Source organism: Triticum aestivum, chromosome 6D (assembly GCF_018294505.1).
Source record: "Triticum aestivum cultivar Chinese Spring chromosome 6D, IWGSC CS RefSeq v2.1, whole genome shotgun sequence".
In the NCBI taxonomy this organism is placed as follows: domain Eukaryota; kingdom Viridiplantae; phylum Streptophyta; class Magnoliopsida; order Poales; family Poaceae; genus Triticum; species Triticum aestivum.
The window spans coordinates 441,064,966-441,080,583 of NC_057811.1; the positions used below are offsets into that span (position 1 = coordinate 441,064,966).

The 15,618-nt window shown below is 46.0% G+C and overlaps 1 protein-coding gene across 1 annotated transcript; it reads left to right on the top strand.

Moving 5' to 3' along the window:
- Nucleotides 1-13,594: 13,594 nt before the first annotated feature.
- On the top strand, nt 13,595-15,305 carry LOC123141883 (WAT1-related protein At1g44800-like). The gene is made up of 4 exons (XM_044560952.1): nt 13,595-13,914; nt 14,050-14,112; nt 14,234-14,905; nt 15,011-15,305. Exons 1-4 carry the CDS (start codon nt 13,721-13,723, stop codon nt 15,237-15,239), a joined length of 1,158 nt encoding a protein of 385 aa, XP_044416887.1. The 5' UTR covers nt 13,595-13,720; the 3' UTR covers nt 15,240-15,305.
- The last annotated feature ends 313 nt before the right edge of the window (nt 15,306-15,618 follow it).

Sequence of the window (15,618 nt, forward strand, 5' to 3'; positions counted from 1 at the left end):
GAGATTGTGTGGATGAAGATGCTTCCCATGATGTCTTGGTCTTGGTGGCGACAATGTCCTCGAATTCCCTTGGTTGGAGGAGAATCTGGAGGTAGACTCTCATGTAACTTGGTCGATGAATCCCATGCTTTTTATTTCTAATATTATGAATGATGTAACTATATGTTTGCAAATCAATAAAACTAACCATGATTGTTCTCCCTAAAAGAAGAGAGAGCAAGCTCTGTCATGGACCATGCATTTGTTATTAATGGTAACTTTGTGTCCTTCGTTTCTTTTTGGAAAAATATTGATAAACTGGACAACTAGAGGTGCCGCCTTTAGAGTATTCTCTCAGTTCAACTAAATGAACTAATTTTAAACTTTTAGAAATGATACCACTTTAAAAAATTGGACCTCACTGCAAATCTGACGTCAGATTTTGACCAAGGAAAATCGAACGTTTTTCATGGCAAATTATGTTCTCCGAGGATGACAAGTTTTGTTGGCGAGAATGAAAAATCCGCCTCGGTTTATTTTTTTCGTCAGAAAATTGCCATGCTTACAAACTAAATTTGCCATCGTTGTATCAATATAAATTGCCATGAAAAAGTCGAAATTTTCATGTCTAAAAATCAGACGCCAAATATTTAGTGTTTCCATAAAAATTTAATTCATCTGGTTAAACTAAAAAGGGAAAGAACGCACCTAAGGGATAAGGCTCACAAATTTGCATGCCTAAAGAAACAACCAGTAGACATCATGATTTAAATATGGTTTGATCTCCCAGTTCGTGTAGCTTTTTGGTTGCTACTTGTGGCACGGTATGGTGATACTTTTTACATCTGGTTCAACGTCTATGGATCTTTAAACAAATATACGTGGTCTACTCTTGAACAAGGGGCAATTTAATGGTTTCTCCCGCTAATTAAGATGCGTGCAGACGCGGAAAGATCATGATCGGTTAAATCCACTCGCAGCAATAAGGCCAACTCGCAAACGATAACACATACACTTTTGTTATAGGAGAAAATAAGATCTTATGGCTACGTTATTTTATTTATTTTTGGATATATATGCACCTTTTGCTTTACAATTAGGGTGAAGAGAATAACATTCGCTTGAACATTGATGCTACATCTTATCAGATGATTAACTCACTGCTAGTTTAGCTAGCCACCATGCATGCACGCACGCATGAACATGGAGGGTTGTCGATATGAGAGCACTGGTTGTAATTTTTATTATTTCTAGTGCTCGTTGTACTATCATGATTAAAGATGAATAGATTGAAAGTTTTTTCAAAAAGCTAGGGCCAGTGTGAAAAAGACTGCGGTCCAGCTAATAATTACCTCAGTTCCCACAGACCTTGACTCTGATGGCTTCTGACGGCTTCTATTCTCCTCAGGTGCCGAAAAGTAATCCAAACCAACGGCCATAGGCTGTGCGCAAGAGCAGAGAGATGAAGATTTACAAAGGTGTGGGCACGTGGTGTGGTAGCTAATTCTTCACCTTTGCCCGGAAATGGAATATTAAATATAGCTAAGCTAAGCACTGGAACACACAGAGGATAGGCTGAGGCAGGCTCATCCATGACCCGGAGCCACCGATTCGATGGTCACACCACTTTCCACTTAACCCCTGCACTCACGCTGCACGAGCCGGGTGAGCTTTTGAGCTCGGCTCGGACTTGTAAAGGCTTGAGCCGAGCTTGGCTCAACCCGCCAGGTAAACGGGTCGAGCAAAGTCGGTCTTTCGGGCTCGAGCAGGCCAGGTCACAACAGAGGAGCATCCATAATCAATAAGTGCCAGACATGAACCTTGACTGGGAGTTTCACAACGGGAGCTTGGGACGATTAGCAAGTTGGAGATGCATCATTGTGTCGTCATTGAGCAAAGGTGAATCGAGACGACACCAAGAGCCTCAAGCTCGCCACAACACAACGACAATCAATGGAGGGTCTTGAGCATGCACAACAACAGGACGGAGCCACGTGAAAGGTAGCCAAAGAGAAACACATGAAGAAAAACACACCACCGTGGGCCCCAGCTGGCCACACCACCATGCCCAAACGTACCTGCAACAACAGAAGCCGTCATTTGGGACTCCAAGGAGGTAGTGTTGTCGAGGACACAACACAGTCATCCGATCCGGCAAGCCCGATCTTATATTTTCACCCGGAGACCACAAAGCAAAGTACCGTAGGTGTTGGAGCTCCACAACGGCACCTCCTACAAGGAAAACGGTGTACATAGGCGCCGCTACCAGACATCGACATAGCCTATGCAGGGTTCTCACCCGGAGCTTGAGGACATCCCTACAACAAGACGACAACCGACTATCACCACCATCGAACCCTACAAACAAAGAACAAACATGACGACCTGCTGTAGCCAACCGCACCTTGCGGAGACCACCAACGGCCCAACATCAATACTAGGTGCCAGATCCAGCAATGGGCGGTCGGACGCAAGGCCACCAGACGCGGCGCGAGCCGCAGAGCACAATGTCGGCAAGGAGCAAAGGAGAACTGCCTGAGGTGAAGAACCACGATAGTTCTGAGCACCAGCCATACATGATGCGCAATGACATGCCCCACACGCACCACCGCGGGCCCGCCGGAGAACACATCCAACTCGCCCGCAGCATCGACCGAAGGCGTGGAGATCAAGTCTGGCTGCTACAGCACAGCCTCCACTGACCGCACCACACCACTACCAGCTATAGCCGCTAACCTCGGCCCCAATCCAGAACATCACGGGACTCAACGGATTTTGGATTTGACGGGACGGAGATGGATTCGCCACACCGGGGAGCCCCGCAACTATTGACGACTGAAGGAAGGTCAGTCACAACAGATGCAAAGGGAGGAGACGAAGGGAGGGCCCGGACAGCGGCCAAAACCCGCTCCCACATTATTTTCGTGAATACGCTGAGCAGTGTATCATTTCATTGATAGGTGGAAGAAGAATACAGAGTGTAGCTCACTCGGGCGTACACAACTAGGCGTCCGAGAGAGTGCATTGATAACCCACAAGTATAGGGGATCAATTATAGCCTCTTTCGATAAGTAGGAGTGTCGAACCCAACGAGGAGCTAAAGGTAGAACAAATATTCCCTCAAGTTCTATCGACCACCGATACAACTCTACGCACACTTGACGTTCGCTTTACCGGAAACAAGTACGAAACTAGAAGTACTTTGTAGTTGTTTTTGGATAGGTTTGCAAGATAATAAAGAGCGCGTAAATAAAAAGTAGGGGCTGTTTAGATAAAGACACAACTAAATTAGTTTTAGTAGAGAGCTTTTTGTTACGAGAAAGTTATTTGTCCCTAGGCAATCGATAACTAGACCGGTAATCATTATTGCAATTTTATTTGAGGAAGAGGCATAAGCTAACATACTTTCTCTACTTGGATCATATGCACTTATGATTGGAACTCTAGGAAGCATCCGCAACTACTAAAGATCATTAAGGTAAAACCCAACCATAGCATTAAAGTATCAAGTCCTCTTTATCCCATACGCAAACAACCTACTTACTCGGGTCTGTGCTTCTGTCACTCACGCCACCCACCATAAGCAAATCATGAACATATTGCAAACCCTACAGCGGAATCCCTCACGCTTGCGCGACACGGAGAGCACCATAGGACAGCACCAATAATAAAACATGCAACTCAAACCAATCTTGATCATCAAATAACCCATAGGACAAAACGGATCTACTCAAACATCATAGGATAGCCATACATCATTGGGAAATAATATATAACGTTGAGCACCATGTTTAAGTAGAGAGTACAACAGGTAAAAGAAGGGTTACACTGCTACATAGAGGGGGGAAGAGTTGGTGATGATGGCGGTGAAGTTGTTGGTGAAGATTGCGGTGATGATGATGGCCACGGCAGCGTTCCGGCGCCACCGGAAGAGAAGGGGAGAGGGGGCCCCTTCATCTTCTTTTTCCTTGACCTCCTCCCTAGATGGGAGAAGGGTTTCCCCTCTGGTCCTTGGCCTCCATGGCGTGGGAGGGGCGAGAGCCCCTCCGATATTGGATCTGTCTCTCTGTCTCTCTCTGTTTCTGCGCTCCCCCTGGCTGCCCTTTCACCGTTTCGTATATATATGGAGATCCGTAACTCCGATTGGATTGGAATCTTCGCAGTGATTTTTTTTCTAAAAATTAGCTTTCTTGCGGCCGAAGAAGGGCATCAACCGCCTTACGGGGGGCCCACGAGGGTCAGGGGCGCGCCCAGGGGGGTGGGGCGCGCCCCCCTGCCTCGTGCCTCCCTCGGGCACCGTCTCGCGTGGATTTTTCTTCCCATATTCTCCGAATATTCCAAAAAAATCTCCGTCCGTTTTTATCCCGTTTGGACTCCGTTTGATATGGATATTCTGTGAAACAAAAACATGCAACAAACAGGAACTAGCACTGGGCACTGGATCAATATGTTAGTCCCAAAAATAGTATAAAAAGTTTCCAAAAAGTATATGAAAGTTGTAGAATATTGGCATGGAATAATCAAAAATTATAGATACGATGGAGACGTATCAGCATCCCCAAGCTTAATTCCTGTTCGTCCTCGAGTAGGTAAATGATAAAAAAGATAATTTTTGATGCGGAATGCTACCTAGCATAATCTTGATCACATAATCTAATCATGACATTAATATTAAGACATGAGTGATTCAAAGCAATAGTCTATCTTTTGACATTAAGACAATAATACTTCAAGCCTACTAATAAAGCAATCATGTCTTTTCAAAATAACATGACGAAAGAAAGTTATCCCTACAAAATCATATAGTCTGGCTATGCTCCATCTTCACCACACAAAATATTCACATCATGCACAACCCCGATGACAAGCCGAGCAATTGGTTCATACTTTTTAACGCGCTTCAGCTTTTTCAACCCTCACGCAATACATGAGCGCAAGCCATGGATATAGCACTATAGGTGGAATAGAATATGATGATGGGGGTTATGTGGAGAAGACAAAAAGGAGAAAGTCTCACATCGACGTGGTTAATCAACGGGCTATGGAGATGCCCGTCAATTGATGTCAATGTGAGGAGTAGGGATTGCCATGCAACGGATGCACTAGAGCTATAAGTATATGAAAGCTCAAAGTGAAACTAAGTGGGTGTGCATCCAACTTGCTTGCTCATGAAGACCTCGGGCATTTGAGGAAGCCCATCATCGGAATATACAAGCCAAGTTCTATAATGAAAATTCCCACTAGTATATGAAAGTGATAACTCAAGAGACTCTCTATATGAAGAACATGGTGCTACTCTGAAGCACAAGTGTGGTAAAAGGATAGTAACATTGCCCCTTCTCTCTTTTTCTCTCATTTTTTTGTTTTTTTTGGGCCTTCTTTTTTTGGCCTTTCTCTTTTTTATTTTTTTAATTTTTTTCGTCCGGAGTCTCATCCCGACTTGTGGGGGAATCATAGTCTCCATCATCCTTTCCTCACTGGGGCAATGCTCTAATAATGATGATCATCACACTTTTATTTACTTACAACTCAATATTACAACTCGATACTAGAACAAAGAAATGACTCTATATGAATGCCTCCGGCGGTGTACCGGGATGTGCAACGATCTAGCGTAGCAATGACATCAAAAAAGGGACAAGCCATGAAAACATCATGCTAGCTATCTTACGATCATGCAAAGCAATATGACAATAAATGCTCAAGTCATGTATATGATGATGATGGAAGTTGCATGGCAATATATCTCAGAATGGCTATGGAAATGCCATAATAGGTAGGTATGGTGGCTGTTTTGAGGAAGATATAATGAGGCTTATGTGTGATAGAGCGTATCGTATCACGGGGTTTGGATGCACCGGCGAAGTTTGCACCAACTCTCGAGGTGAGAAAGGGCAATGCACGGTACTGAAGAGGCTAGCAATGATGGAAGGGTGAGAGTGTGTATAATCCATGGACTCACATTAGTCATAAAGAACTCATATACTTATCGCAAAAGTTTATTAGCCCTCGAAGCAAAGTACTACCACGCATGCCCCTAGGGGATAGATTGGTAGGAAAAGACCATCGCTCGTCCCCGACCGCCACTCATAAGGAAGACAATCAATAAATAAATCATGCTCCGACTTCGTTACATAACGGTTCACCATACGTGCATGCTACGGGAATCACAAACCTCAACACAAGTATTTCTACAGTCCACAACTACCCACTAGCATGACTCTAATATCACCATCTTTATATCGCAAAACTATTGCAAGGAATCAAACATATCATATTCAGCGATCTACAAGTTTTATGTAGGATTTTATGACTAACCATGTGAATGACCAGTTCCTGTCATCTCTCTAAATAGATATAAGTGAAGCAAGAGAGTTTAATTCTTTCTATAAAAGATATGCCCACACTCTAACAAGTATAAGTGAAGCAAAAGAGCATTCTACAAATGACGGTTTTCTATGTGAAGAGAAACAGGCAATCCAAACTTCAAATGATATAAGTGAAGCACATGAAGCATTCTATAAAGCCATACTCAAAGAATATAAGTGAAGTGCAATGTGCATTCTATAAATCAACCAAGGACTATCTCATACCAGCATGGTGCATAAAAGAAAAATGAAAGCTAAATGCAAAAGACGCTCCATGATTTACACATATCACATGAATGAAACGAATCCGAAAACATACCGATATTTGTTGAAGAAAGAGGGGATGCCTTCCGGGGCATCCCCAAGCTTAGACGCTTGAGTCTCCTTGAATATTTACTTGGGGTGCCTAGGGCATCCCCAAGCTTGAGCTCTTGCCTCTCTTCCTTCTTCTCACATCGAGACCTTCTCGATCATCGAACACTTCATCCACACAAAACTTCAACAGAAAACTCAGTATGATCCGTTAGTATAATAAAGCAAATCACTACTCTAAGTACTGTTGCAAACCAATTCATATTTTGTTTTGGCATTGTGTCTACTGTAGTATAACTTTTTATAATCCACTGATATAAATCGATAGTTTCATCAAAACAAGCAAACTATGCATCAAAAACAGAATCTGTCTAAAACAGAACAGTCTGTAATAATCTGAACATTCACCATACTTATGATACTTGAAAAATTCTGCACAAATTAGGACAAATAAAAAAATTGTATAGAAAGACAGTGCAAAAAGAATCATAACCATTTGACGTTCCAGTAAAAAATGTAAAATCTCGCACTACAGCCAAAGTTTCTGTCCTGCACCGTACAAACCAACAAGCATTGTAAACATCCTAAAGGCAAACCTTGGCACATTATTTTTATAATACAATGGAATTGTACAAGGGGATAATTATTTTTATTGAAAAGTTTCTGTAATTAAGATTCACAAAGTTTCCGTGAGCATGAACAAAGTTGAAGGAGCTCCCCCACTTCAACAATGCTTGTCTCTCTCACTTTCACTTTTCTTTTTGAAAAAGATTTAGGTTCCCCTCTTTATTTTTTTGTTTTTAAACTATATAAAAGAACTCAACAGAAATAAATGACTCTCTAAAACTTCCGGGTTGTCTCCCTGGCAGCGCTTTCTTTAAAGCCATTAAGCTAGGCATATAGTGCTCAAGTAGTGAATCCACCCGGATCCCAAGGTATATCAAAGCCAATTTGAATTAACAATGATTTGACATTTAGTAGTGATCACAAAGCAACATATATCAAGCAATGACGAAGTCTAACTCTCTTCCTATGCATCGGCATGTCATAAAAGAACAATTCATGCACACATAGTAAAGGCCAATGCATAGTATAAACAGTTTCTTGCAATTTTATCGTGTTGGAAACATAGAGAGGTGGAGATATAGTTCCTCTCTAATAATAATTGCAAGTAGGAGCAGCAAGCACATGCATATTATATTCACCAAAATCATCATGTGCAACGGTAAGAGGCAACCCATCAATATAATCCTTAATAAGTGCAAACTTCTCCGATATAGTGTAGTCGGGAGAATTCAAAAAGATAATAGGACTATCATGCGTGGGTGCAATAGCAACAATTTCATGTTTAACATAAGGAACTATAGCAAGTTCATCTCCATAAGCATAATTCATATTGGCATCTTGGCCACAAGCATAGCAAGCATCATCAAAAAGGGATATTTCAAGAGAATCAATGGGATCATCACAATCATCATAGCATTCATCCTTCGGTAAGCACGAAGGGAAATTAAACAATGTATGAGTTGGAGGGTTACTTTCATTAGAAGGTGGGCATGGGTAGCTAATTCGCTCTTCCTCCTTTTGTTCTTCGCTCTCCTCCTCATCTTTTTCATCCAATGAGCTCACAATTTCATCAATTTCTTCTTCCATAGACACCTGCAAAATATTAGTCTCTTCTTGGACAGCGGAGACTTTCTCAATAAATGCATCAATATCGAAATTGAATTCATAATTGGCATAGCAATATTTAAGGATAGCTAAATTTTCAGGTCTATAAACAGCATCATAAAGATTTTCAAACTCTTTGAACATAGATTCAATTTCATAAGCACCCATAAAAGCAACAAATTCTTCTATTTGTTCCACATCATAATAATCATATATACCTCTAGCATAAGAAGCCAAGGTTTCATTATCATTAAATTCGCATGAAAAGGGAAGGTGTGGAGCCTTCATCCTAGAGCAACAAGTATAATCATATCTCAAGCATACTTGCCTAGCATACCACTTCAACATATGAATTTGACCCCATAATAGTTTCCCTTTTTGAGTCAAGCGATAATCCCTAAAGTATTCACGTTGGTCCAATGTGTCTCCCATTACATAATTGAATGGGGTTTTCTCAGGATTATCAAAGTAGTACATAAAATCTTTCACATAATGATCATCGAGGGTTTTAGGAGGTTCCCCATCTCCATGAGTAGCAAGTACAACTATTTTTTTTGGTATTTCGTGTTCCATATCCATAACTAAAGATAGAGAACAACTAAGAACAGCAAATAAAAATTACTTAGTGATAAAGCAAACAAGCACACACGAGAATATTCACCCCACGCTATTGCTCCCCGGCAACGGCGCTAGAAAAAGGTGTTGATAACCCACAAGTATAGGGGATCAATTGTAGCCTCTTTCGATAAGTAGGAGTGTCCAACCCAATGAGGAGCTAAAGGTAGAACAAATATTCCCTCAAGTTCTATCGACCACCGATACAACTCTACGCACACTTGACGTTCGCTTTATTACCGGAAACAAGTATGAAACTAGAAGTACTTTGTAGGTGTTTTTGGATAGGTTTGCAAGATAATAAAGAGCGCGTAAATAAAAAATAGGGGTTGTTTAGATAAAGACACAACTAAATTAGTTTTAGTAGGGAGCTTTTTGTTACGAGAAAGTTATTTGTCCCTAGGCAATCGATAACTAGACCGGTAATCATTATTGCAATTTTATTTGAGGGAGAGGCATAAGCTAACATAATTTCTCTACTTGGATCATATGCACTTATGATTGGAACTCTAGCAAGCATCCGCAACTACTAAAGATCATTAAGTTAAAACCCAACCATAGCATTAAAGTATCAAGTCCTCTTTATCCCATACGCAAACAACCTACTTACTCGGGTCTGTGCTTCTGTCACTCACGCCACCCACCATAAGCAAATCATGAACATATTGCAAACCCTACAGCGGAATCCCTCACGCTTGCGCGACACGGAGAGCACCATAGGACAGCACCAATAATAAAACATGCAACTCAAACCAATCTTGATCATCAAATAACCCATAGGACAAAACGGATCTACTCAAACATCATAGGATAGCCATACATCATGGGAAATAATATATAGCATTGATCACCATGTTTAAGTAGAGAGTACAGCGGGTAAAAGAAGGGTTACACCGCTGCATAGAGGGGGGAAGAGTTGGTGATGATGGCGGTGAAGTTGTTGGTGAAGATTGCGGTGATGATGATGGCCACGGCAGCGTTCTGGCGCCAACCGAAGAGAAGGGGAGAGGGGGCCCCTTCGTCTTCTTCTTCCTTGACCTCCTCCCTAGATGGGATAAGGGTTTCCCCTCTGGTCCTTGGCCTCCATGGCATGGGAGGGGCGAGAGCCCCTCCGAGATTGGATCTGTCTCTCTGTCTCTCTCTGCTTCTGCGCTCCCCCTGGCTGCCCTTTCACCGTTTCGTATATATATGGAGATCCGTAACTCCGATTGGACTGAAATCTTCGCCGTGATTTTTTTTTCCTAAAAATTAGCTTTCTTGCGGCCGAAGAAGGGCATCAACCGCCTTACGGGGGCCCCACGAGGGTCAGGGGCGCGCCCAGGGGGGTGGGGCGCGCCCCCCTGCCTCGTGCCGTCTCGCGTGGATTTTTCTTCCCATATTCTCCGAATATTTCAAAAATAATCTCCGTCCGTTTTTATCCCGTTTGGACTCCGTTTGATATGGATATTCTGCGAAACAAAAACATGCAACAAACAAGAACTGGCACTGGGCACTGGATCAATATGTTAGTCCCAAAAATAGTATAAAAAGTTGCCAAAAAGTATATGAAAGTTGTAGAATATTGGCATGAAACAATAAAAAACTATAGATACAACGGAGACGTATCCTGCATAGCGAGCAGCGGAGGAGGATGCTCAGCCTCGGTACAAAGATCAAGTTACAGGGATGATCCTATCTAGACCTTTGTCGCCGGCCTTAGCCCAACGGCGAGCCTCATCTTTGATCAGTTGCACAAGCTCGTCAGTGGAAGGACGGACACCATCAAAGATGGCCGCATTCCTGTGTTTCCAGATCTCCCAAGCCGTGAGGGCGATGATGGAGTTTAGTCCACGTCTGAGGCTGCCTGGGGAAGCCGCCGTGGCCTGCAAGCACCCGTCGAAGAAGGGGGTCGAGCCAAGCATGGGGGTTGCAACAAGTTGACACCAAGAGAGAATCTCATGCCAAGTGATCCGCGAGAAGACGCACCCCACTAGGAGATGGTCGATAGTCTCAAGCTCCTGGGAACAAAATATGCACTCCGGATCGTGTGCAAGGCCGTGACGCGCATGACGCTCCGCAGTCCAGCACCGATCAAGGGATGCGAGCCAAAGGAAGAACTTGTAGGAAAGAGGAGCCCACCCCTTCCAGATCAGACGCCAAGCGGGCGGGGACGTGGAGCCGAGGAAGAGCGCCTTGTAGCAGGATTTGGCAGAGTAGATGCCATTCGCCGACCATTTCCAGCTGATGGTGTCCGGGGTGCTAGAAAGCTGGATTCCATGCAAGCGGCGCCAGAGATCAATGTATTGGACCACCTCGACAGGCCCCAGGCTGCCATGGATGTCACGAATCCAAGCCTGCTGGGTAAGGCCGTCGGAGACCCGGCGCCTGCGCCGCGGACGAGAGCAAGCAGCTCGGGGGCGAACTCGGAGATGGCTTGCCCATCAAGCCAATGGTCACACCAGAATCGGCAGGTTCTTCCATCGCCAAGGGTCCAGGAGGTCGATGCATGGAAGAATTGCTTGGTCTCCGCGTCGCACGGCACCTCCAGGTGGTGCCAGGGGCGGTCGGGATCTGTGGCCTGAAACCAAAGCCATCTAGCGCGAAGGGAGATGCCGGTGAGGTGCAGATCACGCACACCCAACCCACCATACTCGAGAGGGAGGCAAACACGCCTCCAGTTGACGAGGCAACAGCTGGAGTTGGCATCCTTCCGCCCATGCCATAGGAAGTCGCGAATGATCCCATGGACTCTTTTGAGGATTGTCGGGTTGATGGCCATGGCGAGAAGGATATGAACAGGCATAACCGAGAGGACATGCCGCACGAGGGCGAGCCGCTCAGCGCGCGAGAGGAGCGCGGCTTTCCAGGTAGCCAGCTTCTTGGTGAGCTTGTCCAGCAAGGGGAGGAGGGTTGAGGTGGGTGTCTTGCGGAGCGAGAGAGGGAGCCCAAGGTAGACGATGGGGAAGGTGGTGACCACGCAGGCCAGGGTAGAGCCCACAGCCTCGGCCACGGTATCATCGCACCGAATGGGAGTGGCGGAGCACTTGAGGAAGTTGGTGCGGAGGCCCGAAGCTTCTCCAAACACACGGAGCAGCTCGCGGATGGCTGTCAAATCCTGGGTCGTTGGATGGCAGAAAATGACCACATCGTCGGCAAACATCGAGATGCTGGATGCCGCATGGCGGGGCGTGAGCCGCTGGAGCAGGCCGGAGCGCACGGCGTACTGCAACAGAGAGTTAAGGGTGTCGATGACGATCGCGAAGAGGAGCGGGGAGGCCGGGTCGCCTTGCCGAAGGCCGTGCGCATGGTCGACCAGAGGGCCTGGGTTCCCGTTGAGGAGAATGCGCGAGGAGGCAGTGGAGACAAGAATGCAGATCCATTCACACCACCTTCTCCCGAACCCAAGATGCCGGAGGACCTCGAGGAGGAAGGGCCATGAGATAGTATCGAATGCCTTCGCGATATCCAGCTTGAGGAGTAACCGAGGTAGTTTGAGATTGTGCAGTTGCCGTGCCGTCTGTTGAACCAACAGGAAGTTGTCATGCACGCATCTCCCGGCGATGAAGGCGCTTTGGTTGACGGAGACCAGCTGGGGCATGCGCGGATCTAAACCCCGCTCCCACATGGCCTGGTCTGAAGTTGAAAGCCCATATCAACGACGCACGCACAAGGAGTTTTTGGGCAAACATATCCCAGATCAAAAATATCTCCTCACGTTGTATCCCCAAACAAACTATGCTCGTTTTACATGACTATACCCTTCTATAGAATAAGGAGTGCCAAATGTTTAGTATATCAAGATTGCAAAATTTGAGTCGACTGAGACATAATGAAGTCTCGGTCGATGCTATATTCATGTTATCTTACGTGGAAATCCATGCTATTTTTTTCTTTTTTTTCTTTTTTTATATGTTTTGTCAGTTTACTGAGTCCCGGTCGACTGAGATCTAGCCACACCCTTTAGTATATAGGCATAAAAACATTTAAAAAACACAAGAAACTGCTCTCTACAACTCTACTGTATCTGTACGTCATGTCCAGTTTGGCCCAGGATCCATCTCGAGTTGGCTTGAGCCTGAGCCAAGCCCAACCTGGCGGCTCGTCACAGCTTCCGAGCTGAACGGCCAGCTCGTCAAGCACTGGCTCGGCACGGCTGGCGTCCAGCGTGACCCTACACCCTCCACTGTGCACAGCGGCAGCAGTGTTGGAGGGGAAATACACTTTGGTTTCTGGTTGTATGTACACCCTATATGGGTTTTTTTTAATATTTTAATAAAAAGTCAAAATAGGTAAGAACTATTTTGACAAAACACTTGACTTACTTTTACACTGATATATAAATGTCGACGAAAAAACAAAAGTTGACCTCACAGCAAAAAAAGACCAAATTTATTTGCTATTATAGGTTACTATTCACACTATTTTAGCTAAAAATTTGTCTTTTTCGAAAAGAAGTCAAAAGGATTTTTTTTTGTATTTTATTTCTCACGAGCACAATAGAAGGTCAAGTTTATTTCAAAAATATTTTTAGAATTTTGAACTTTTTGTTGAATTACTAAATTTTTTTCTCATATAGGATGCATATGTCCCCATATACCAAAAGTTCCCCTCCAGCGTTGGAGCCTCTATATAAACGAGACAGCCGCAGTGTGAGCTCATCGCCTCATCACAGCCATTCCTCGGCAGTAGTTAAATCCAATCGATCGGGCTCGAGCTACCATAGCTACATCAAGAGAGTGAGAATTGGAGCGTGGAGAAGAAAAGCACTCGCAAACTTCCAAGTGGGGAAGACGACGATGGGCATGGGGTGGAAAGCCGTGAACGACGCCAAGCCGTACCTGGCGATGGTGCTGCTGCAGGTGGGGTTCGCCGGCATGTACATCATCGCCGTCGCGTCACTCAAGCGCGGGATGAGCCACTTCGTGCTCGTCGTCTACCGTAACCTCGTCGCCACCGCTGTCATGGCGCCCTTCGCCCTCTACTTCGAGAGGTAACCCTACCTAGCTAGTTCAATCCAACGCCGACTACACGCCAATCGTGTGCTAGCTCATGCGCACCCCACGATCGAGCAGACACCACACGTACAAATTTGTTCAGTCCATTCCCATTTTTTGGTCATGCGCAGGGGAGTGAGGCCAAAGATGACAATCACCATCTTCATCAAGATCATGGGGCTCGCATTACTCGAGTACGTGCGTTGCGGTTGATTAATTCAATCCGCCCTGGTCCATCAATCCATTCATGCATGACGACAGAGTACAAAGGTGCTGTTACTGACATGTGGTTTGTTGCGTCGTTTTACCTGGCAGGCCTGTGCTTGACCAGAACCTCTACTACATGGGCGCGAACCTGACCTCGGCGGGGTTCGCGACGGCGCTGGTCAACATCCTCCCGGCCGTCACCTTCGTGTTGGCTCTCATCCTGCGCATGGAGAAGGTGCGGCTGCGGAGCTTGCACAGCCAGGCCAAGATCGCCGGCACGGTCCTCACGGTGGCCGGCGCCGTGCTGATGGTCCTGTACCACGGCCCCGTCGTGCAGTTCCCGTGGACCAAGGGCCAGCACCATGCCGGCGGTGCGGCTACCGCCGCCGACGGGGCGGCGTGGCTGAAGGGGACCATCATGACCGTCGCAGCCTGCGTGGCCTGGTCGTGCTTCTTCATCCTCCAGTCCAGCACGCTCCGGGACTACCCGGCGGAGCTGTCCCTCACGGTGCTCATCTGCGGCGTGGGCTCGGTGATGAGCACCGCCGTCGCCGTCGTGGCCGAGCGCGCCAACACCCATGCGTGGGTCATCGGCTTCGACACTCGCCTCTTCACGGTCGTGTACGGCGGCATAGTGTGCTCCGGCGTGGCGTACTACGTGCAGGGCGTCGTGTCGAGGCAAAGGGGCCCCGTGTTCGTGACGGCCTTCAACCCGCTCTGCATGATCGTAACCGCCGTCATGGGCTCCATCATTCTAAAGGAGGCGATCACTCTCGGAAGGTACGTATTATATTGCTGCTGGCATTTTCAGATCGACGAGTACGTACATGCATTAGTGCAACGCACTAATGGTAACATTTCCTCTCTTTTTTCTTCTGTTTTCAGTGTGATTGGTGCAGTGATCATCGTGGTAGGCCTCTACTTTCTCATCTGGGGCAAGAGCAAGGACGGCATCAGCCAAGTTTCCGACGTCAGTGTCAAGGGCGCCGGCGAGCTGCCCTTAACCACGGCGACCAACGGCCACGGCAGCAGCAGCGGCAAGCACGTGCTTGGCAACGGCAACGGCGACGTCCATGTCTTGGATGTTGAGACGCCGACAACCAATGGCCACTAGCGCGCCCACTAGTACTCCATTTTCTTCTTGTCGGCTTTTCCCTAGCGATCGACCGGAGTACCCCCCCCCCCCCCCCCCCCCCCGGTATATAGTGCATGGTCCATCGATTTATCATGCATGAAGATGAATTTTGTTCTCCATTTTCTTCTTGTCAGCTTTTCCCTAGCGACGATCCTATCATGTGACTATGTGAGACAGTGAGAGTGAGCAAGTGCTAATTATATCATCCCCTGTGCCGGGGTTACGTGGATATTTGGAACTTGGGTCTACGCGCATCCCGCATCCGCATCTATGTGAGACACTAAGTTTTTTTAGACATTTCTGATTTTTTTTCAACAAACATGATATAGTGTGTTATACTTATGTCTAAAGTTTCGTG

What these genes read in the sequence shown, in the direction of transcription:
- LOC123141883 (XM_044560952.1), top strand. Translation starts at nt 13,721, where the DNA reads ATGGGCATGGGGTGGAAAGCCGTGAACGACGCCAAGCCGTACCTGGCG. An exon ending in TTCGCCCTCTACTTCGAGAG is followed by an intron (nt 13,915 to 14,049) that starts GTAACCCTACCT and finishes GGTCATGCGCAG; the next exon opens with GGGAGTGAGGCCAAAGATGA. An exon ending in ATGGGGCTCGCATTACTCGA is followed by an intron (nt 14,113 to 14,233) that starts GTACGTGCGTTG and finishes TTTACCTGGCAG; the next exon opens with GCCTGTGCTTGACCAGAACC.